Source organism: Mustela lutreola, chromosome 6 (genome assembly GCF_030435805.1).
Source record: "Mustela lutreola isolate mMusLut2 chromosome 6, mMusLut2.pri, whole genome shotgun sequence".
Lineage (NCBI taxonomy): Eukaryota > Metazoa > Chordata > Mammalia > Carnivora > Mustelidae > Mustela > Mustela lutreola.
Window position 1 is genome coordinate 89,463,153 of NC_081295.1, and position 23,079 is coordinate 89,486,231.

The 23,079-nt window shown below is 54.3% G+C and overlaps 2 protein-coding genes and 1 long non-coding RNA gene across 6 annotated transcripts in view; 2 read left to right on the top strand and 1 right to left on the bottom strand.

The window, feature by feature from the left end:
- The window catches only part of C6H6orf132 (chromosome 6 C6orf132 homolog), a 34,325-nt gene extending 32,776 nt beyond the window's left edge, over window positions 1–1,549 (bottom strand). The window contains exon 1 of the mRNA XM_059177955.1: window positions 1,255–1,549. Within this exon, the coding sequence (XP_059033938.1) occupies window positions 1,255–1,399 (145 nt within the window). The 5' untranslated portion in view covers window positions 1,400–1,549. The remainder of the gene's footprint in view (window positions 1–1,254) is intronic.
- On the top strand, window positions 1,465–19,279 carry CIMIP3 (ciliary microtubule inner protein 3). Of its 4 annotated transcripts, XM_059177956.1 has the most exons (4): window positions 1,465–1,595; window positions 13,181–13,478; window positions 18,753–18,809; window positions 18,987–19,279. In XM_059177956.1, the coding sequence occupies exons 1-4, from the start codon at window positions 1,506–1,508 to the stop codon at window positions 19,022–19,024; spliced, it is 483 nt and encodes a 160-aa protein (XP_059033939.1). In that variant the 5' UTR covers window positions 1,465–1,505; the 3' UTR covers window positions 19,025–19,279. The 4 variants fall into 4 exon arrangements, with proteins under 4 accessions (XP_059033939.1, XP_059033941.1, XP_059033940.1 ...); XM_059177957.1 differs by lacking the exon at window positions 1,465–1,595 and adding an exon at window positions 1,639–1,879 and having other exon boundaries at window positions 18,753–19,279; XM_059177958.1 differs by lacking the exon at window positions 13,181–13,478 and having other exon boundaries at window positions 1,506–1,595; window positions 18,753–19,279.
- LOC131833973 (uncharacterized) lies at window positions 1,886–5,870 on the top strand. Its single transcript, XR_009354706.1, has 3 exons — window positions 1,886–2,181; window positions 2,703–3,152; window positions 4,006–5,870. It is a non-coding gene; the product is annotated as an uncharacterized LOC131833973 (long non-coding RNA).
- Window positions 19,280–23,079: the final 3,800 nt, after the last annotated feature.

The window sequence follows — 23,079 nt, forward strand, 5'->3', positions numbered from 1 at the left end:
ACAAGTGAGGAGAGGTGTTCAGGCCTCGCAGAGTCAGTACACTCGGCAGTTAGTAAGTTCCTAAATTGTGCCTCCACATTGCTCTGCCCCTCCTAGGCTTTGCTCCTGCTGTTTACTCTGCAAAGTGCTGGATGCCCTTCCCTCTCAGCTCAAACCCTAGTTCCAAGCAGAGGTCATTTCTCTTCTCCACCCCTTACGCCCTCCATTTTTTAGAGCAAAGGCTCAGAACAGTCTAAACAGCCTATGGTTAGCTTTGTTCATCCACTGGTCTGAGATCTTTGGGCCAGAAGAGGTGATACCTTGTTTCTCCCCCTCCTGTCCAGGTGCTTTGTGTCCCCACTCTGACAACCTGGGTGCCGAACTGAAACCAACAGCAGGTATAGGGGGTATAGGATGAGTCCATACCATCTTCTTGTAGGTCATGGTATAGTGGCCATAAAGGTCAGAGGAGACATTAGGGTGACAATGAAGGAGGTGAGCCAAAGCTTCAGCTCATACACAAGAAGTGAATTCCCGTCCCTATCGCACTGGTTTCCCCTCAGTTACTGAGGGTATAAACTGCAAAAAAGATGCAGTGGTGACCAGATGACCCACAGCTAAAGCACCAGGGCTGGGTTGGCTTGGTGAGTCCAGACACAAGGCTCCCCAGGCCGCTGCCCGTCAGGAGGGTGTTCCCTGGACTCCACTGTCCCTGCTTGGCCTCCGGGACCTGAGCCCATAGACAACACCGGCCCCAGGCTGAGCGGGCAAGAGCCTGTGACCGCAGGAAGGGACTCGGGTGTCTTGCACCCACTGGTCATTTCGCAGCAGTGGCTTCGGTTGATTTTCCCTGGGCCGCCCCTGTGCAGAGCCGAGCGTGTCAGCACCAAGAGAGCAGCCCCTCTTTTTGCCTAGGACCCGGGCCAGGAACTGAAGGGACACCCCCTGGGCCTCGGCTGGGAGGAACAAAGCCCAGGAAGACTTTCTGACAGTAACTCAGACGCACTTTTCACCGAAGGAGGGAAAATAATCACCTCCGACGAGCAGCCAGGGTAAGCGGCGAGCGGCGGGGGGCCTCCCTCCCTCCCCGTCCCTCTGGCCCCTCGACCCTCTCCCGGGACAGCCAGCCGGCCGCCTTCCCTTCCCGGCAGCGCCTCCGCACCCGGGGCGCAGGTCGCGGCGTGTTCCTTCCCGACTGCGCGGAGCCGCGCCTCCCGCGCTCCCCGCCGCCTCCCCCGGGCCCGGGGGGCCGCCACCCAGCGCGCGTGCTCCTACCGAAGTCCCGGCTCCCCTCCTCCGGGGCCTCCTGGGTAAAGATCCAGGGGGGGTTGGTGGCGTAGAGGGAGGTGTTGGGAGGGTTGGCGTGCTTCTTGCCGAAGAGTTTGCTGAAGGTGCCCTGCACCGTCTGGTTCTTTTTCATGCTGCCGCCGGCCGCGCGGCACCAGGGGAAGGACCTTCCCTCCCCCGGCCGTGCCCTGCCCCGGACCCAAGTCCGCACCGGCTTCCCCGGGGGCCCCTAACAGGCCATGCCCCCCGCCCGGCTCCCCGCCCGCGCGCACCCGCGACAGGTGCTGCGGGCGCCGCCGCTCGCCTGCAAATGCGAGCTACCTGGACAGGTAAGAGGCTGCCGCCGAGCCCCGGCCCCGCCCCGCCGCCACCGCCTGGGCCGCCCCGCCGCCCGACTCCCCCGGCTGCATTCCTGCCCGCCTCCTCCGACAACAGGCCATTGTTGGCACGGCCCGGTGGGCTGGGGACCTCGCCCAGCCCACGCCCAGCCTGGAAGACGAGCCGCCGGCCTCCCCCGGGTCCCCTCCTGGCCCTCCTCCTCCTCCACCCCTCTTCTCCCAAGGCGAGGGAGGAGGCGGGCTAGCTCCCTACTCCGGAGGAGGTTCACGACCAGGTCAGTAGGCGCGCTTTGGGTCCCACACTGGGGCAATGGCTGGCCCAAGCGGGCACGTTGCGGGCCTTCCAAGATGTGGGCCGTGAGCCTTCAGTGGATTATAAGGAAGTGCCCATGCAGCAGAAAAGAGAAAGGAGGGAAGCAGTGAAGGAGTCTCCCTAGCTGATGACAGAGGTGGAAAAGAGCGACAGTGACCCAGCTCCAAAGAGAACGCAGGACGCCTGAATCTTGCCATTTTTTGTACAACAAATTCTCTTTCCTTTTCTGTGAAGTGAAGTGAATATAATTTGTGGAAATTCAAGGTGGGTTGAGTAAATGTAGTGTTGAAAAACTCAGGGTGGGTTGAAAACTCAGGGTGGGTTGAGCCTACTTAGGGTTCAGTTGTCTCTCCCGGGAGAGGAGCTGTGGCCCTTTAAGGTACCCGGGAGGACAGTCCTGGCTGGGGTGGGCGGTGGCTGCTGCCCTAGTGAGGAGTCCTGGGAGTTGGTCGATGACTGGGAGACTGGAGACGGAGTGCAAGGTGCTGAGAGTAGGGGACTGGCAGGCCAAGGGGTTGGACTTCCATGCTTCCTGGCAGCGGGCATGGATGGGTGGGTGGGGAGACCAGTCCCAGACAGTCCCTGAATTTCCCCTGAGTGCCCCCAGACGGTTGTATTTGTCCAAGTCTTTGTACCAGAGTTCCCCCTAAACTTTTCATTCTAAAAAACTTGGAAGACTCATAAAATGACCATCTATACACCTTCCTCCTGGATTGTCAATGTGTCACCACGTTCTCATGCAAGCCCCCCCCCACGCCTTTATTTTTTTATTTTCATTGCTGTAGGTGGAAACTTGCAGATACCCTGGCCCATCCCCTCATGCATACTTCAATATCCACTGCCTAAGAGTCAGGACATTCTTCTAAGTGACCGCAGTAGCTACCACACTGAAGTATTAAACATTTCCCAGTTATCTCTCAAATGTCATTTTTGTTTATTATTTTTTTCCCCAATCCACAGAGCCAATGTGGTCAAGAGCCACACATTGCATTTGCTTATCGTGTGCTTTTAAGCTCTGATTTAGTACCACCACCCTTGCTTTTGTTTTTCATGACAGTGGCTTTTTTTTTTCTTTTAAGATTTTATTTATTTGACCGGGAGAGAGACACAGCCAGAGAGGGAACACAAGCAGGGGGAGCGTGGAGCAGGGAACCTGATGCAGGCGGGGCTGGATCCCAGGACTCCAGGACCATGACCTCTGCTGAAGGCAGTCGTGTAACAACTGAGCCACCCAGGTGCCCCTACAGTGTCATTTTTTTATTTTGAGAGAGAGAGAGAGAGAGAGATCACAAGTAAGCAGAGAGGCAGGCAGAGGGAGAGGGGGAAGCAGCCTGAACAGAGAACCAATGTGGGGCTCGATCCCAGGACCCTGGGATCATGACCTGAGCTGAAGGCAGAGGCTTTAACGCACTGGCCACCCAGATGCCCCATACAGTGGCATTTTTTAAAAGTCCTCTTTACTTGCTCCAGGTTAAGAGACAGGATGAGTTGGGTTTTCAGGGCTTGTGGCTATGAGGTCATTGTCTTACCAGCAGGAGGGAAGAGACTGAGGAACAGATGGGCTTGGGTTAGGGGCAGGGCAGGAGCTTCTTTGGAAACCCTCATGTTACCCAAATGTTTTTGGTTGGAGATGCCCGGGGTCAACCCTGTCTCACCCCAGCCACTCCATGGCACTCCTGAAACCCACTGCTGTTCATTCAAGGAGCAGTTATGGAAGCTCTCCCAACTGCCTAGTTCTGGGTTGAGGGTTTCGGGGTATGCAGGAATATAAGAGCATTATAGAGGCCTTATTTCTACCATAGAGGATCTTGGGGTCTCATCAGGGAGACGAGGTATATATGATCCGAGGTGGTAGACCACGATGACTAAGTAGAACAGGGATTGCTGTCACTCATACACAGAGCAGGAATTCAGAGGAAGGGAAGTCAGTGCGGGCTGGAGAAGTCCAGGAAGTCTTCTTAGAAGACTTGAGACTTGAGCTGACCCGTGAAAGATGACAAGGATGTTAACAGGAAAGGGAAGGACACACATACCCACATGCACACACACCCATACCAGCCATCCCTCTCCATCCTCCTGTCTCCGCAGCATGGTTCCTCCCATCGTCCACACAGGGAGGGCACAAGGGAAACCCAGATGCCCCATGCTGCACTGGACATCATGATAAACTGCCTGAGGGCTCCAGACACTCAGGCTTGAGATAGAGGCTTCTTTCTTGGAGACCTTGGAGCCATGAAGCGTTCCCAGGTTGGGTACTCCTGGGTTCTTCTGCCCTGAACCAGCAGCCCCAGCAGAGTCTCAAGGGAGAGGCTCCATTCATATGCAGTGCTCCACTACAGACCTAGTGTTCTAGAGAACTGCTCTGTGCAAGTGGTGGGCTGTGAAGGATCCGGACGGGTCAAAGACATGGCATCAAAGTTCAAGTTGTTTTAGTCTATCTGGGGAGGCAGAAAGAGACAGGTGGAGAGATGAAGAAGGGAAGTTAACGAGGAGGAGACTAAGGGGGCAGAGGTTCAGAGCAGTAGCTGTGGGGGTGGGAGCTGGAGCATCTGGGAGGGCATGCAGGAGGTGTGAGGGATGGGGCAGGAGCTCTGCGTGGTGGGAGGTGGGAACTGGCAGGGTGAGAGCCAGGTCATGGCAAGATTGGCCAGGGTATCACGGGCTTCAGAAGACCATTTGGTAAGATGGGAAACAACCCAAACTGTCCATCTGGAGATGACTGGTTAAGTAAATTATGGCACGTCCACACAGTGCAACTCTAGAGATGTGAGTCAGCCGACTGTGTCCAGTTATCTCTCAGATAAACTGATAAACTGTGGACAAAACGGTGTGTCGTTTGCTACCATTTGGGGCGAGATAAGTATGATCTTATTTGTATGGGTACAGAAAAACTTTGGAGAGACCTTACAAAACTAATAGAAGTGGTTACTGGAGGGTGGGTATGGGGGGAACTGGGCAGATGGGGGGATAGAAGTGGGAGGGAGAACTTTGACCAAGTACATTTTTATACTTTTTCATTTTCCAACCATGTAAATGTATTTGCTGTTCAAAATTAAAGAAAAAAGTGTGTCAACTATACTTCAATTAAAAATAAAGAATAGGGTGCCTGGGTGGCTCATTTGGTTAAGCATCTGCCTTTGGTTCGGGTTGTGACCCCAAGGTCCTGTGTCGGGCTCCCTGCTCAGTGGGGAGTCTGCTTCTCCCTTTCCCTCTGCCCCATCCCCGGCTTGTGCTCTCCATCACTCACTCTCTCTCCCAAAGAAATAAATAAAATCTTAAAAATAAAAAAAAATTTAAAAAATTAAAAATTAAAAAAAAATAAGTAGGTGCCTGGGTGGCTCAGTGGATTAAGTCTCAGGGTCCTGGATCTGAGCCCCACATAGGACTCTCTGCTCAGCAGGAAGCCTGTTTCCCCCCTCTCTGCCTGCTGCTCTGCCTGCTTGTGATCCATCTCTCTCTGTCAAATAAATAAATTCTTTAAAAAAAAATCTAAAAAAAAAAAAGAAAAAAATAAGTAGGCAGGAGAGTCTAGAAATATGGTCTATGAACCAGCAGCATCAGTATCACCTGGAAACTTACTAGAACTGGAGAATCTCCTGGAAATGGAGAAACCCCATCCCAGACATTGGGCAACCACTCTTGGGCCTCGGTTTGTTTGTCTGTCAAACAGGCTATTAATTTAAGGTTGTTATGAGATGCAATGAGCTGATGGGTTAAGGCACCCAGCAGAGGATGTAGGTTTTAACAAGGTTCCCGGGTGACTCAGGACCATGTTAAGGTTTGAGGAGCTCTGGCCTAGAATCTGTGGTTACCAGGAGCAGGCACTGGTGACTGATAACAGCTGTGGGGTTTGGTTTGTTTGTTTGTTTTTGTTTTTAAAGATTTTATGTATTTGACAGACAGAGATCACAAGTAGGCAGAGAGGCAGGCAGAGAGGAGGAAGCAGGCTCCCCACTGAGGGCTCGATCCTAGGACCCTGGGATCATGACCTGAACCGAAGGCAGAGGATTTAAACCACTGAGCCACCCAGGTGCCCCTATTTGTTTGTTTTTTAAGTAATCTCAACACCGAACCTAGGGCTCAAACTCATGACCCCGAGATCAAGAGTCGTCCACTCCACTGACTAAGCCAGTCAGACTACCCTATAGCTGTGTTTAGAGGATGGTCATCTAGCAGCAGGATGGGGGGTGATGGGAAGAAGGAAGTGGAGGCTAAGGAGCAAAGGGGAGCTGCTCAATTGCTCAGTAAATTGGTTAGTTATTTAGTAAAGCAGGAGAGGAGTGGGGGTAGGACTTAGTTTACCGGTGGTAGAAACAGAGCAAAGTTGTTAGTCTGTGGGACATTTTTTAGGAAGAAAGGGAAGTCTTGATGGACTGTTTGCATATAGGGGAAGTGAAAAATGCACTGAGCTGGTTTCCTCATTTTTTAAAAAATGATTTTATTTGAGATAGAGAACAATCGCGAGCAGGGAGAAGGGCATAACGGGAGGGAGAAGCAGGCTCTCACTGAGCAGGGAGCCTGATGCAGGGCTCGATCTGAGGACCCCAGGATTGTGGCCTGAGCCAAAGACAGACACCTAACTGACTGAGCCACCTTGGTGCCCCTGCTTTCCTCATCGGTAGCGTAGGTGTAATAGTGCCCCTCATAGTGTTGTCAGGAAGATTCAGTAAGATTGTGGGTGTGCAATGCCAGCACAGGGCCTGGTGCCCACGGGCGCTCCCCAAGTGTTTGTTCATTTCTCTGGAGGTGTTTCATCCGTGACACGAGGGAGAGAGGGAATCGGTGTGATCTTGAACACCAGAAGGCTGTCAGGCTGCAGGGTCTGAATGTCAGGGTTCTTTGTGCTGTTTCACCACCCCTTTCACCCGGACTGCAGTCCCACATTGGCAGGGGCTGGTGGGGGGCAGCCTACGGAAGGCCTGGGTTCAACGATGGGCACTCCGTCTCCACCAGTTCGGCCCTGGTGGCCTGGACAGCTTTGGAGTCCAAGTCCCCTGGGGCAGGGTCCCTCTCTGTGCCCTGTGATGCTGCAGCAGGGCCCCCCTTTCAGCTCATAACAACACCTCAACCTGCTCCCCCAGTAAAAGAAACAGCCAAATAACAGGCTGTCCTTGAAACAGCCAAAGCCCAATCCTGTAATTAAATCTTGGCTCCTCAATGACTTAGGAACCTCCGAGAGCCGACTTTCTGGCCACTTCTGGGCTGTGGGGTGAGATTGGGGCACAGAAGCTGTAGTCTTCTCAGAGAGCCAGCCAGGACTCTGTCTGGCTTTCCCTCCATGCAACAAAGCCAAGCACTCCTGGCTGGGAGAACGCACTCCGTGTGGGGCAAGTGCAGGGTGAGCAGTGCTGAGACCCCCAGCACTCCCATCCGGGTGTCTACAGGGGCAAAGGTCAGCGCTCCCAACTCCCCCATGCTACTGAGCTACAGATCCTCTGGTCCAGCCTCCTGCTTCGGGCTGGAGACACTTTATACCAGACCAGCTCCTAAAGCTATTTCTTTCCATCTGCAGGGGTGGGTAGGCTCCAGAGCCTGGACCTCAGCATTCCTCTGGGCTGGACGCGTGCCAAGAGATGAGGTCAGGCTTAGATGAAGACCAGCGGGGGTGGACACCCACCTCCTGAGAGGAGGCTCAGAGAATGTCGTTACCCGGTTCCCCGAGAGTGTGGAGATCCAACTCCAGCCCTGGGTGGTTGGGGGGGGTATGTTGCGGGGTGCTGGGGAGACACTCGTTTTCCTTCGTAACCATGGGCTCTGCTGAGAGGACCGTGCCATGGTGGGAAGGATCCCTGCTGGGGAATAGGTTTGAATCCTGACTCAGCTCTTTGGCCAGAGTGTGGCCACAGCCAGCTCCCATCTCTCTGAGTGTCAGTTTGCTCAAATGGAAAAGGGGCTATTAATGTCAGGTTATTATGAGGTTCAACAAGATAGTTGGTTCAGGTATCTGGGAGGCTGACTTACGGTAGGTCCTTAGCACCTGCACGTTCCTGCCCCCGTTCCCTACCCTGGCTCTGGGCAGAGAGGGGCTACCCAGAGAGCAGCAAAGACCGACCAGAGGCCCTGCCAGGCTGGAAGAGGGCAGTGACAATTCAACCAAAGAAGCTTAAGAAGGAAAATTCCACTGGAGCCCAGGAGACAGGGTGTGGCAGGTGTCTACAGGATCACCTTGAAGGCCAGGCGAAAACATCCCATTGTAAAACACACCCCACGATCTGAAATAACACGTGTATGTGCACATGTTTAAAAAAAAAAAAAAAAGGTTGCTAAGTACAAAAAGCAAATAACAAAAATTCCATGTAGATTGTGACCATAGATATAGAAAGTGAATTTGTAAATGGCCAAGGATTAGAAGGGAGCAGAACCATGGAGAAAGTGGAATGCCAGCCGGAATGCCAGGACTACATGTGGGGATTTTTGTCTCATTTTGTTTTGTTTTGTTTGTTTGTTTATTTCTTTATTTGACAGAGAGAAATCACACGTAGATGGAGAGGCAGGCAGAGAGAGAGAGAGGGAAGCAGGCTCCCTGCTGAGCAGAGAGCCCGATGCGGGGCTCGATCCCAGGACCCTGAGATCATGACCTGAGCCAAAGGCAGTGGCTTAACCCACTGAGCCACCCAGGTGCCCCTCGTTTTGTTTTGTTTTGTTTTTACTGTTTAGTACTATGCTCTGCTGGTAGGTCATTTGTTTTAAATGAAAAGTCCATAGATAATAAAGAACATAAATTTTTTTTTAAAGATTTTTAAAATTTATTTGACAGACAGAGATCACAAGTAGGCAAGGAAGGCAGGCGGCAGAGAGAGAGGAGGAGGCAGGCTCCCCGCTGAGCAGGGACCCCGATGCGGGGCTCGATCCCAGGACCCTGGGATCATGACCTGAGCCAAAGGCAGTGGCTTAACCCACTGAGCCACCCAGGTGCCCCTCGTTTTGTTTTGTTTTGTTTTTACTGTTTAGTACTATGCTCTGCTGGTAGGTCATTTGTTTTAAATGAAAAGTCCATAGATAATAAAGAACATAAATTTTTTTTTAAAGATTTTTAAAATTTATTTGACAGACAGAGATCACAAGTAGGCAAGGAAGGCAGGCGGCAGAGAGAGAGGAGGAGGCAGGCTCCCCGCTGAGCAGGGACCCCGATGCGGGGCTCGATCCCAGGACCCTGGGATCATGACCTGAGCCGAAGGCAGAGACTTAACCCACTGAGCCACCCAGGCACCTCAAAGAACATCATTTAATATGGAAAGCATTTTCCTTTAAAGAGTCCTTCAGCAGAGAACCCAGAGATGCCCATTCTAGAGCCACTTCTGCCACTAACCTCCTGTGAGACCATGCAGCTAGCCTGAGCCTCAGTCTCTGTCTCTACAATGGGAGGGTGAAATCCAGCACTCAGGTGTGGTTTCACATCCGGTTAAAATGCTCGTTGGCTGACAGAGTTGGGACAGGAGAACAAATAAGGCTATCTGGCACCTTCCGTGTGAAGAGATTACTCTGGCTCCAAGGAAAGAGTGAGAAATGGGATGTAGCAGGCATTTCCTGGGCACACCAGGACCTACGCCCGGGCTGCGGGAGCTTCAGATATTCCAGATCATTCCATACCTCCAGGAATCAGCCACACATTTTTTTGCGGGCTCTGCAGACCAATCCTGGAGCTGGGACTTTGAACCCTGGGTACATTTCTCTGGGAGCCCACCTGGGTCCGGCTTATCTCCAGCTCTCCCTAAGGTCTGGAGGGAACAGCCACTGATCCTCTCTTCTGTGTCAGGCATGGGGGCCAAGTGGATTGCTTTTGTTAACCCACCACCATCATCAGTGCCACAGGGGACAGGACAATACACTCATTTTATGGATGGAGAAAAGACCTTAAGTGATGTTTCCTCCTAGTCTATGGTTAATCAATTCTGCTCTTAGGACTCTGCCCCAAAATAACCCCCCCAGGTCCACAGAGGGCCAAGGATGGGATAGCATTGTGGTGTTGTCTGTTGGGATGGGGAGTGAAGGCCCTTGGGGGTCCTGGGGTGGGGAGCAGAGACATGAAATGTGGTGGATGCCCTGAGTGGGCTACTTCTCCATGGGAACCAGATGCTGGATCTTAAAAACATTAGGGAGCGGGGCTCCTGGGTGGCTCAGTGGGTTAAAGCCTCTGCCTTCGGCTCAGGTCATGATCTCAGGGTTCTGGGATCGAGCCCTGCGTGGGGCTCTCTGCTCAGCGGGAAGCCTGCTTCCGTTCCTCGCGCTCTGCCTGCCTCTCTGCCTGCTTGTGATCTCTGTCTGCCAAATAAATAAATAAAATCTTAAAAAACAACAACAAAAAACACTAGGGAGCCTTCCAAGTAAACAAGCGAGATAAAAAACACACCATGCCACTTAGGTAAACAAAAATGACCCGCATGCACAACAATAGTACATATATTTTGTAAGAATCTATGAACGAGAAGATGCTCATTAAGTGCATTAGAACAGTTGCCTCTGGCTGGGGCGGGTGGGAACGTGGTTGGAGACTGGTGAAGAAGGGGGAAAATTAATGCGAGAGAGGAGGCCTCCGAAGACCAGGGAAGATAAGGCCCCATGAATAAGGTGTATGAATAACTCAGCCCTCAATACCTGAAGTTCAACAAAGGGAAAACAAGGAAGGATCAGAGAGGTTAAGTAATTTGCCCAAATCACACAGCAGGTAAGGAGGGGTGGAAGGAACGGCCAAACAACCAGGCCTACGTAGAGCAAGATGCTGGGAGAACACTTCGGCAGCGGGGAGGTGGGGGTAGGGGGTGGGGGTAAAAAGGTGTGTGGGTGCCGGGCGAGTTTCCTGTGCTCCAGGTAACTGTGGCCTTCACCAGCTCCAGCTCTCCCCATCCTTCTCAAGTGCCCACCGAGGAGGATACAGGTCAGTCCTTACCCTCCAGCAACTTTGACAATGAATAAAACGAGATGATGCTTGGAGTGTGGCAGAGAAGTCAGAGAAGGGTGGTCTTCAGGCGGCAAGAGTGAATCGGTGTGGTCTGGGGTTTAGAAATAATAACAGGATAACTGCTGGTACCTATCACACAGCGGGCAGGGCTCTAAGCTCATGGTTGGGGGGGGGGGGGTGCACAACAAGCTTCCAGGTGGATTCCATTATTAGCCTCACTTTGCAGATTAGGGATTGAGGCAGAGACAGGTTAAGTGATTTAGGCAAGTCACGTAGCTGAGAAGCAGTGCTGGGATTTGAACCCAGGCAGAGTGGGTCTGGGGGCCGCAATTTTTTTTTCTAAGATTTATTTATTTGAGGGGCCCCTGGTTGGCTCAGTGGGTTAAGCCTCTGCCTTTGGCTCATGTTATGATCTCAGGGTCCTGGGATAGAGCCCCACATCTTGATCTCTGCTCAGCAGGGAGCTTTCTTCCCCCTCTTTCTCTGCCTGCTGCTCTGCCTACTTGTGATCTCTCTCTCTCTCTCTCTCAAATAAATAAATAAAAATATATGTAAAAAAAAGATTTATTTATTTGCGAGAGGAGGGGCAGAGAGAGAAGGAGAGAAGCAGACTTCGCCCTGAGCACGGAGCCTGATCCGGGGCTCAATCTCATCACCCTGAGATCATGACCTGAGCGGAAACCAAAAGTTGGATGCTTAACTGACTGTGCCATCCAGGTGCCCCATGATCTCAACCATTCTGTGATTGACGAATGAAATAAGATAGATGTGGCTTGATGGGCCAGGCCTTCCTACAGGAAGTCTCTCCCCCGCTCTGCCCCACCTGGAGGTTCCCACCAAGAGGATGGCACAGCCTGGGCAGGAGACACTCCTGGGGCAGGGTCCAGGCCTATGGTCAGTTGTGGGAGGGGGGGTCCTTATTTGAAGTCTTCAGGATGGGATTCAATCCCCCTTCCTTCAAATGTCCAGGATGGAGAGACCAGACATCCTCATTGTGCACATGTAGAAACTGAGGCCCAGAGAGGCCATGCGACTCGTTTCAGGTCGCCAGTGCCTCCCCATTGGGCTGAGACAAGATGTAGGGTGTGTTACACTGTGGTGCCCTGCTCCCTTGAGAGAACCCTTGCCTGTCTCCTGGGCTCCTTCCTGACAGCTCCTTCAGGCCGTGGGCCAGGAGCCACGCCACTTTCCCCACCATCAAGAATACCATGTTCCCACCTTCCCTCCCTCTCTCAAGCAAGCTACCATTGCCCCAGAGCCTTGGAAAACCCTGATCAGAGGCTCCGTGATGGTAAGCCTCTCCTCCCCGCCCACCCTTTCAGAAATTAGGGGTCATTACCATCAGGATATAAGATCTGAGCAGGACACATGCCATCAACACCCCAGCTTCCGATCTGCCACAGGGCCCCAAAGTCCACCCCGTAAACGACGGTCAGTGCTGACACAGTACCAGGAAGGAAACGAGTGCTGGGCCCAGCCCAAGCCAGCGGGGCAGAAGGCAGGAAGTCACTGGCTTGTACTATCTCCCTCTCCTCTGGCCCCAGGGAGAAGCCCAGTTTCCTTCCTATGTGTGGGATTTCTGACACATTCCTGGAAGGTGCCTACGGAGTCTGGCGTTGGGAGGGCCTGGTTTTCGAAGACGGCGACAGGATGGCCCATTCAGCCGCCTACCCATCAATCCCGTTACCTGCCTACCCACAATAATAGCTCATAGTTACTGAGTGCTTACTCTGTGCCAGGCACGTCCTGAGTGCTCTGCCCAGCCCTAATCGGCCGAGACCTATAGTCTTCCCACTTTCCAGATGAACAAATGGACAGCTAGTAAAATATTAGAGCCAGTTTCGAGCTCAAGGAGTCTGACTCTTGGATCTGCTATCCCATCCTCTGCAGCACAACCGTCCCCCCATCCAGCCATTTACTGACCACCTGTTTATCCTTTCTCCCAGGGACACCCCGCCCAGCCACCTATCTATGGAACAGCATATGCAAAGGCTTGAAGTGGGAAAAGCGGGTCATGTTTAGAAACCAGCTTCTGCATAGAGCGAGGGGAAAAATAGCTCAGATCATGGGCATCTGCCCAGCAGGCGTCTGTCTATCTCCTGCCCACCCACTCTCCCATTCCTCTGTCTGTCCGTGCATCCATCCACCCTTTCCTCCCTCCCTCCAGCCATCATCTCGGTAATTTGGAAGGCAGAGAGATGGGGAGACAGAAAGGGAAGGGAGAGTTGGCTGGGGACATTCCCTCCCTGCCAGTAATTTCTTATGACCTGTTGGGGGAGTCTGGGGGGAAACATAAGGATTTCTGGAAGTACTTGAATAACCAGGAGAATTTCTTCCCCTTTCTACTCACCCCACTACCCACAGGTCACAAGTCCTGAGAGACTGTGGGAAGAGGGCACTGCAGAGTGGATCAGTATCAAGGCGAAAAGACACTTCCAGGCCTTGAGACTCCAGCCCCCGGCCCGGCCCCTGTGTCTCCTTGGGAAGACAGAAGGAATTGTGCTGTCAAAGAGGCATCACAATGTCCCTGCCTACGCACCAGCCACCCCCCACCCACCCCGCATTCCCAGTATTTTCCAAGAGTCCCTGGGAGACTCTGGAGCCTGCAATCACCAGAAATCCATTTCACCAACAAGAAAGGCCCCAGTCAACGATGTACCAGGTGGGATGACAAAACAGGGCTGCATCAGGGCAGCCCAAGGGCATTAAGTCTGATTGACTGGAAAGCGTATGAAGGCCCCAGCCTGGCCCACCCACATGGCTGGGAGCTGGGGGCCTCCTACGTAACAGATAGCCATGATAGCTGAAGTTTACTGAGTGCTCACGAGGTTTAGGCACTTTATGGCAAATGTCCCATGAAATCCTCACGGTAACCCTATGAGGTAGATAACTTCCGTTGTTCCCACTTTATAAGTGGGAAGACAGAGGTATGGAGTATTATAAATTCCTGAAAGATCGGCCGCCTAGCATTAGTGGTGGAGCGGGAATTCGCACCCCAAGCCGCCATGCTAGACAGCCTCACGAGGAAGCTAAGGCCCAGGCTGGGCCTTCTCATCCTCTCCCTTCCCAGCTCCTCTGGGAACCACAGACCCAACACGCTCCGGCAAAGAGGAGCGTATTCGAAACCTACGGGTACCCGCGGGAGGGGGCTGCCCATAATTACTATTTGCATTATGTTCCCACGGTTCCCACCCCCACTGCTCCCCCATGGCATGCTGGTGAAGGAGAGAGCCTTATTATCCTCAGTTTGCCAACAAGGCAATGGAAGCTCCAAGAGCTTCTGAGACTCGCCCAAGGTTGCCTGACCTGTAGGGGCAGAGTGAGGGCCTGAGCTCAGACCTTCACACTCCAGAGCCCAGGCACATTCCACAGCACCAGGTGCCCTGGGAGGCCTGACCAGCTGCCTCACCCAGTGCCATTTGCATTTCAAGAGGGCACCAGGATTCTCCTCCCCCCCCAAGAGTGAGCTGCTAGTGGTAGAAGGTCAGGGTCAGTGGGCCTGAAGTATTGGAAAGGGCAGTGTCTTCCCAGACCTGGAGAAATACCCCATATGAGGTCTTTGGGCCCTATTCAGAAAGCCCCACTTTTTTTTTTTTTTTTTTTTAAAGATTTTATTTATTTGTCGGAGAGAGAGCACAAGCACAGGGAGCTGCAGGCAGAGGGAGAAGCAGGTTTCCCCGCTGAGCAGGGAGCCTGATGCAGGACTCGATCCCACGTGACCTGAGCCAGAGGCAGACACTTAATGGACTGAGCCACCCAGGCGTCCCAAGGAAGCCCCACTCTTGATTCACCCTCTTCCCTACTGTAAGTCCTGGTAAAAGGGACAGACACACAGATATGGGTGTCTACAAAGCCTTGGTAGCTCTGCCTGGGGTGGGGGGTGGTGAGGCTCATGGAGGGAGAGGTCTATTCAGGGTCCTTCTTGAGTCTCTAGCTGGAAATGGCAAATAAAAATAGGGTAGTGAGGGGCGCCTGGGTGGCTCAGTGGGCTAAGCCTCTGCCTTGGGCTCGGGTCATGATCTCGGGATCCTGGGATCGAGCCCCACATGGGGCTCTCTGCTTGGCAGGGAGCCTGCTTCCCCCTCTCTCTCTGCGTCTCTGCCTACTTGTGATATCTCTCTCTGTCAAATAAATAAATAAATAAAATCTTAAAAAAAAAAAAAAAAGATAGTGAGAGGGAAGGGACTGGTGAGACCCTCTACTTGACTTCTAGACTTCCTTGCTCCAGGCATGGGAGGCTTAAGTGCGGGCTGAGGAAGCAGGTGGGTAGTTAGAGATCTTCCTCAAAGCTCTAAGGCAGGTTCTCAGCCTTGGCGGTGCTGACACTGTGTGCAGAGGATTCTGTGTTGGGGGCCTGTCCTGGCTCTGTAGGATATTTACCTGCCAGTAAATATGTCCTGGCCTCTCCCCACTGGATGCTAGGATCATTCCCACCGTGAAAAGCAAAAATGTCTCCGAGCATTGCTAAGTGGTTTCCTGGAGAGAAAAACAACCCTGGTTGTGAACCACTCCTCTGGAGTCACACATACAGGTATCCTCCCCCCACCCCCCATCTCCACCCAGTGCACTTGACAGGAGAACCCGAGAGGGGAGGAGATGGTTAAATGAAACGAGATGGTAACCCGGAAAGTATGCATTCAGGCCCCACCCTCCCCCAGAGCTGGCAAGTGCTGGGCCCTAGGCTGGTGATGGGGTGTTCTCAGCCCTCTGAGGTTAGTCACCTGGAGCCTGGCTGGGCCCTTGGAGGGAGCAGGGCAAGGCTGGGCTGCCTGGGCTTCCTCTCCCTCCGCCCCCCTCCTTTTCTCTCTCCTCCTCCCCTTGCCCCTCCTCCCTGGTGTCTTCTCTTCCTCCTCCCTTTCCTCCTCTTCCTTGCCTTGCGCAACGCCGCTCTGCCCCAGTTTCTGTGAGGGCCTCATCCCTGGATGTGCTGAAGGCTCTGGGTGACCCCACTCCAGGGCCCCAAAGTTTGCTGTAGCAGCCACTGAGGCATAGCTGACAGGTGGACCGAGGGCAGGAGGGCCTCCAAGGCAGGGCCTGGGCAGGGCCAGAGGCAGGGCAGGGGTGGGGTGGGAGCATTCCAGCCCTGGTTCCCGCACTAAGTAGTCTTCGCTGTGGGACTTCTGCAGGTCCCCATTAGCAAAACTGTTGCCCTTCCCTCCGTGGGTCTCTGGTCAGACACCCCCAGCCATTCTGAAAGCACATGCTCCTGTCACTCCTGACAAGCCTCCCAAGCCCAAGGAGCAGGGACCAGATGGCCAAGACCGGAGGCTGGCGGGCGCTGCAGGTCCTCATCTCCACGGCCGTGGGCTGAGCCCTTCTTGCAATGTCAAGGGGACCGGAACCCCACATCCTCAGAAGCATACTTCCTACGCTGAACTTCCTGCATGTCCAGCACTGCCCCACAACAAAGAATTCTCAGTGCCCAGGGTCCGTGGTGCTGAGGGCAGGACGCCCCGCACTATAGGGCTTCGTGAGTGTGCTTCCACTTGTGTTATTTGCACACTCGGAGTCTGGCCTATAAGAGGAGTCATTTTGAGTGAGTTACTGCGTGAGGCAAACAAGGCTACAGCCTCAGGGGTGCTAAGCAAGGGTAATGCCAAAAGCCAGCATTCACAGCCCTGTGGCCTTCCTGCCCACTGGGGAGGTCTGGCTGCCCTTGCCCTCAGCGGCTCCCCTGCTGCCCTTGACGGAACGGAACGTGGGTAGACCCACACGCCCCTCCCCGTAGACATAGTAGGCACGGTGGGGCGTAGCGTGTGGACCGCGGGGTCAGGCAGGCCTGGGTTCAGTCACCGGCCCTCTGCCCCTAGATGGACAATGACCCTCCTTACTACAGTTTGCTCAACTATAAATAGGACTGAGTAACAATATCTTCCTTAAAGGGTACTGGGAGGATTAGAAGAGATAATCCACATAAAGGGTTCGATGCTGTGCTCGCAGCAGGTGGGGAAGAGTGATTGTTGATTACTGGCATCGGAGCCCATTTCCGGTGTTGCCCCTCTGCTTGTAAAACCCCCAACCCCGTCCCCGCTGCTGAGTCCAGAAGAGTGTGGGAAGGCTGCTGAATACTTGGTCGCCCCTCTCTCCAGCTCAGCCATGTGCCAGCCCTGGGATAAGCCCCAGCGACACAAAGGCGACTAGGATGTGGTCCTGAACACTGCGAGCAGTTCACGAGCCACTGGAACACTGGCAGGAGCCTGGAAGGACTGGGATCTGGGGTTAGGATGAGGCCAGCACAGCAGCCAGGGCAGCGAGAGGCCCCAAAGCATTCAGGGCCCTTGCTGACCGACTCAGAATTAGCTCCTCCTTGAAATGTGCACTGGCCTCCTCCTAGTCCCAACCAAGCAAATGACCACACCCCAAGAGGAGGGCCTGAAGGCACAGAGGAAGATGAGATCAGGGCAGGAGCTGCAGTGCCAGAGGCTTCCTGGAGGAGGTGTCAAGAGGGCTGCTGCCCTGAAAGGGGAAGTAGGATTTTGAAAGGCAAAACTGACAACACACACATTCCTGGGTAGGGACTTCTAGCACCAAAGCCTGCTTGGGAGGAAGGCCCTGGGCAGATGTGAGCTGGGCAAGTAGTTTGTAAATTAAATGCAAAAGAGCGTACATCATCTCTCGAGTACAGGGATTTCCTCTGGAAGATGGCAGTTCTCTGGAGCTGGGGGTTCCCTCCCAGGGACCCGGGGGGCTGGAGGGCTGTGAGGCCTGGCAGAGTGGAAGTGGGTTCTCCTCGCCTCTGTGTCCTGGAGGAGCGGGACAGAGCCAGCCCGACACACAGGCATTTCGTCCTCTGGGTCGTGCTGTCAGGTCTGTGAAGGTCCCCAGTACAACGGGCATCCAGTACCTGGGAGATAGTGTGGGGTCAGAGGTGAACCAAACACTTGGTTGTCACGAAAGCGGCAACGGAGGAGTAAATAAATGGCACTAGACCTGATGGGCATGGCCCTGGGGGCCTCCTGGAGGAATAGACCTCCGTGCCCCATCAACCAAGAGTGGTGATTATGGAGAGCCGCGTTGACACCTCGTAACAATGAGAGGCGTTCTAAGATAGAACGGGTGGACTGGTTGGAATGGGGACTGCCCCTCGCTAGAACCCAGTTCAATTGGACCAACATTTATTGAGTGCTCACTAAATGCCTTGTTCTGGAGTGAAAGAAGGAAGAGGATCTGGGAGGCTGTTATGTCAAGGGTAAGGGCGAGGGAGCACTGCCCTTAAGGAGCTCACAGCTGGAAGGGAAAGAGAATCTCCCTGACTGATGGGGGGCCGGGGGCATGCTGGGCTGGGGGAAGCACCCGAGCAAATGTCCAGGGGCTTTGAAGGACCAGGTGCCACCAGGGGTGATGGGCAGGAGGTCTGGCAAGAGCACAGGTGATGGGAACCCCGTCCTTAATGTCCTTGCCTTCAGGGCTGGCAGTACAGAGCAAAAGATGCTTTGAGGAGGAGAGCTACACAAGTTGGCCATTGATATGGAAAGATTCATTTGGTGTGAGTGTGAAGCCCAGGCTGAGAGGTCCGAGATGGGCCCTGGGGAGGGCTTGGTGGGAAGCCGGAGGAACCCTGCAGGAGGATGGAAGCCTGGTGGGAGTAGTGGCAGAGGAGGGCTGGATGAGAACCATATGGAGGACACTGACAGCCGTACATGAGGGAGAGGGGTGAGGGGTCACCTTGGCTTCTGGCCTCTGAGCTGGCAGAGGCCTCTGAGAAGCAGGCTGGGGTCTGCACAAGCCAGGGACATGTCAGGGGACCCTGAAGGCCACTCTCCCTTAGCTGGAGCTGTCTGGCTCCATGGCCAGCAGAGCTGTCAGCCAGAACCAGGCTGGCTCTAGAAGCTTCTGACTGGTGGCACCTTGCCCCTCATCCCACCCTTGGCCGTAGCAGTGGAAGCCCCAGTGTCTGATGCCTCAGCTCTCCCCTTCTTTCCTCCCTCCCCCCCAGAACTCAAAGAAACCCTCCTTACCCAGCCAGGAGCCGAAGACACCATCGGGCAAAAAGGTGAAGTCTCCATGCCCTCCCCTGTCCCGGTCATGGAAGCAGGACCGCGAGCAGACGCTGGCGGCGGCTTACGTGCCAGTGGTGGTAGACCCAAGGGGGCAGAACCTGGACAAGCTCAGGTTCAACTTCTACACCTCCCAGTACTCCAATTCCCTGAACCCCTTCTACACCTTGCAGAAGCCTACCTGTGGCTACCTGTACCGAAGGGACACTGACCACACCCGCAAGCTCTTTGACGTGCCTCCTGCCAACCTGGCCTTGTGGCGCTCCTAGGCCCCCACCAGGCAGCAGCCCCCGCCTGCACCTTTTCCTCCGCAATCCTGGGTCCCAGGCAGGGGGGGATGGGCTGCCTGTTCCAGGAGGAGTGGACTGAGCCTGGACTAGGAAAGCTGTGCCATGCTGAGTGTCAAGGATGACAAAGGGAGGTCCCTGTTCTTGGCAGCAATTAAAGTTGGTCCTTCCTTTCCCCAGCATCTGAATGAGTGGCTGCTGGTGGGTAAACCGAAGCCATAAGGTTGTTGTACAACAGGTCAAGTCCAGAGGTGCCTGAAGACTTGGAAGGACTTGATTCACAGCCTCCTCTCCTCAAGAGTGGCCTCCACACCCCTCCAGAGCCTGAGTCCTGGTGAAAGCTGAGGCTGGCCACACCCTCCCCATAGTCGAAGCTTGGCAACCGCTCCAGAGTCAACAAAGAGAAAAGTCAGCTGACTGTGAGCCACCGGAAAATGGGGAAGCCATGCAGGGCGAAACCCAGTCTCTGGGGAGGCCTCCTCTGCAGTCTGAGTCTTAGACCAAATCAGCCCTTCTGCAGTTCGTTGCTGGGCGGATGGATTTCCCATCTTGTTTCCCCTCTGGTCCAGAAGAGCTGACCCTGAGGTTAGTCGGGCTCACAGGCCATGCTTCCTGAGAAAGAGCGATGAAGGCAGAAGGCGCTTGACCCCGTGCAGTCCTGAGGGCGTCCCTGGCCGCTCTGGGACCCAGCGGTATTCTGGAATCAGATCAGACGGGCCTGAGGGGGCGGACAGCGGGCCTCTCCTCCCGAGTCCACAGCTGGTGACTCTGTGTTGGTGACTGCTAAGACCAGCAAACACCTGAAAATTAGGGTCTCTCTTTTCCAGAGAGCCAGTTGTAAAGTGTCGGCCAGCACGTCACTGGGTGGGCCCAGCAGACTTCATCCTAGAGGTCACCGCTCATTCCGGGGAGGGTGGGGCGGGCAGGGGTCGCGGGTACTGGTGTACCCAGGAGAGCATCCTTCTGCAGTGGAAGAGAGAGGGGCCGGTGTGGGATGGAGGGACAGGATTCTGGAGACCCAGACACGCCGCCAAGGCATTGGCCAGGACTCCCTGGATGCCTTTCTCTTTTCAGAGAAAGGATGCCCTTTCTCTGAAAAGAAGAGGGTGGGAAGGGAAGAAGGAGCCCCCCCCCCCCAAAGGTCCCTCACAGGACAGAGTCCAGGTTTTTCTGTTTGTTGGCAGTAGGCTCTCTCTCAAAAGCCAGAGGCTTTCCTTCAGTGCCTGGCGATCCTTGGCTGGAAGCGGGCCCTTTGGCCTCTGGACCGGGTCACTCCTGCCCGATTGTCAGTGTCGGAGTTGCCGGCCTGAGAAGGAGCTGGGGGTCTCTTCGTGTGCGAATTCTCCCTTAACTCCCAGTTTCTAGAGCGACCTTTCGCTCTTCTCCAGCCTCTTGGTCCAGAGCCCCAGAATAAGCGACAGCCGGGGGTGGGGGAAGGAGGGCCAGAGATGTCCGTCCTGCTGCCTTGCAGAGCTGTCTGGGGAACTTTCCACCTGGCCACCTTTTCCTGCCCCTGCCTGTCCTAACCCCAGCTTCCAGGGCACCTTCTGCACCCACGCCTGAGCCCGCAGGCTTCTGAGGCAGACACAGGCACTACGTCCGGACCATCCACCTGCCCTCTCGAAGTGTTTGAGTTTTGACTTTCTGCCCTGAGACAGTTACCCCTTGTCCATCTGCCTTCTGTTGTCCAGAATTTTACTAGAACCTCTCTCCTGCTGTTTTCTTTCTCTTTGTCTCTGTGGGTTGGTAGGTTTAAAGCCATTATTGCCTTTTTTGTTGGAATGGAGATACATTCAAGTGTTCAGCCTAGGTGTAAAGAAAAGTCAAACATCCACTCCATCATCCAACAGACCCTTGCTGAACACCTGAAGGCTGGGTCCTTAGGCTGCAGAAATGTCTGAGAACCGTCTCTGCACCCCCAAAACCTAAGAACCGGGTGGGCTGAAGTGGGGATGGGGGTGGGGGCCCAGCATTTTCCCTTCCCCAAGGGACTAATGCCCTTGCCTCTCCCCTGGAGAATGGTCTCCCCCTTGAGGTTCACCTTGGTAGAGCAGCCTTCCAAGGGACTTTTTTAAAGAAGCTGACCCAGGTCCCACGTGGGTGTGGGCGGGATCAGTCCAGAAGGCAAAGACCCAGTGCTTAGGGCTCTGATCTGTTTCTGTGGGAGTGGAGAGTGGCGGCCAGGCAGCCTTGGAGGGGGATGTTTAGGCCTGGGACGGCTGCCCCCCGATCTCTTCCCAGCCCGGTTTCTGCCTCCGCACACCTGTGCCAAGCGCTCCTTCTCCCTGGAACGGCTCAGCCAAGTGGGTCTTCTCACTCGGCTCTTGGCATCTGTCCCAGGAGGGATTCCTGAAGTCATGAAGCAGCCTGGGGAAGCCCCCAGGCCTCTGTCTGACGTGCCCACCACAGTGGGTGTGCACTTGGCCCCTCCATACCTCTCTGTGCGTTCACCTCTTCCTGGAGGCTTTGGTGTGGACCCCAGCCCTCCTGACCTGGCATCCGTGTCTGGGCGAAGAATGGAGAGCGGGACTGAGGGAAGCCACAGAAAGGGGAGAAGCTGGTCTCTGGGCTGGGGAAGTCGGCAGATGTCATTCCCACCCGGGGTCTGAGAGAAAGGATGGGGGCCCCACATCCAAACATCCTGACCCCTGTCACTAGAATTGTCCCTGCAGACGGGCCATGGAGAAGCTGCTGGAGTCAGGGTGGAGGGCTCCTCTACATCCACCCCCACCCCCTCAACCGCCGGGCCTTTCTCAGAGATTTAAAGGCTTGGGCTAAGAGCGTGATGGTGAGGGGAAAATTCTGGTGCCACCACTTGAAATTTCTGTGAACCTCAATGATTTTTCTGTCCCCAGTTCCTCTTGGGTCACGTGGAAATAATCCCACCCTACAGGGCCATTGTAAGCCTCTTCCTTGAGCTTAGCTCGGTGCTCTGAACACAGGAGACACTGGATGGAGGCTCCGTCCTGCTCCAGCCTTCTTGAATTCTTCCTTTAATCAAGCACACATGCATTCACTCACATTTTACTGTGCTCAGGTCTCTGTCGGTCAGGTGTTACCCTCAGAAAGATAACTTTCTGAGTTTCTGAGTCAGTGTTTAAGGAATGGAGTGTTTGCAGAGAAGGGGGCATCGCTGAGGGACAGTGACACGCCCAGAGAGTGGCCACAGAGGGCAGCCCATCTTGCTTCCAAACCTGAGTGGTAAAGGGAGGTGGCTTTACCAGAGGAGCCCAGGGAGAATGTTCCTAGGAGCTGTGGTTGAAACCAAACCACCTCTCTCCTACTACCAGCTGGTGTCCTTCCAGGGCTTCCCAGGCATGAACCGCCGGGAGCCAGAGGGCAGGGGAGCCCGAGTGAGTGAGTCTGCAGGGGTCAGCCTCCGGGAGCTCAGAGCACACAGAAAGCTGTAGAATGAATGGGGAGGGGGCCAACAGGACAACCAGCAACACGACCATGTGGAATTCAGGTACTAGGTCCGGAGCAGGAGCAAGAGATGAAGAGCACAGTGGCCTCTGCCCCAAGTTCCTGAGGACAGGCTGACAATACACAGCTGCTTATAATCCAAGAAATAAATGAACATTATAAATGTTATAGAAGCGTGGACATTGTCATAGATGTGAAAGTGACCCCCGTGACTTCCATCTCCTGCTCTTTCTGCCTTGCCACAGTCCTCCTGCTTTGGCGGGGGGGAGACCCATGACTTGCAGCTCACCCACGGAACGTGCCAAAGGTAATGGGATGGCATCGCCTTGGGTAGGTACCCTATGTAAGCTTCCTCTGTAGTGGATTGGAGAGTGTCCTTGCTGCTTTATGAAATAAGGAGCCACATTGGGGAGTCCATGGAACAAGGAACTTTGGACAGCTTCTAGAAATCGCAGGCAGCCTCTAGGACCCGAGAGTGGCCTCCAGACAATATCTAGCATGAAGCCAGAGCCCTCAGTCTGAGAGCCAGGAAATGAATTCTCCCAAGCACATGAAT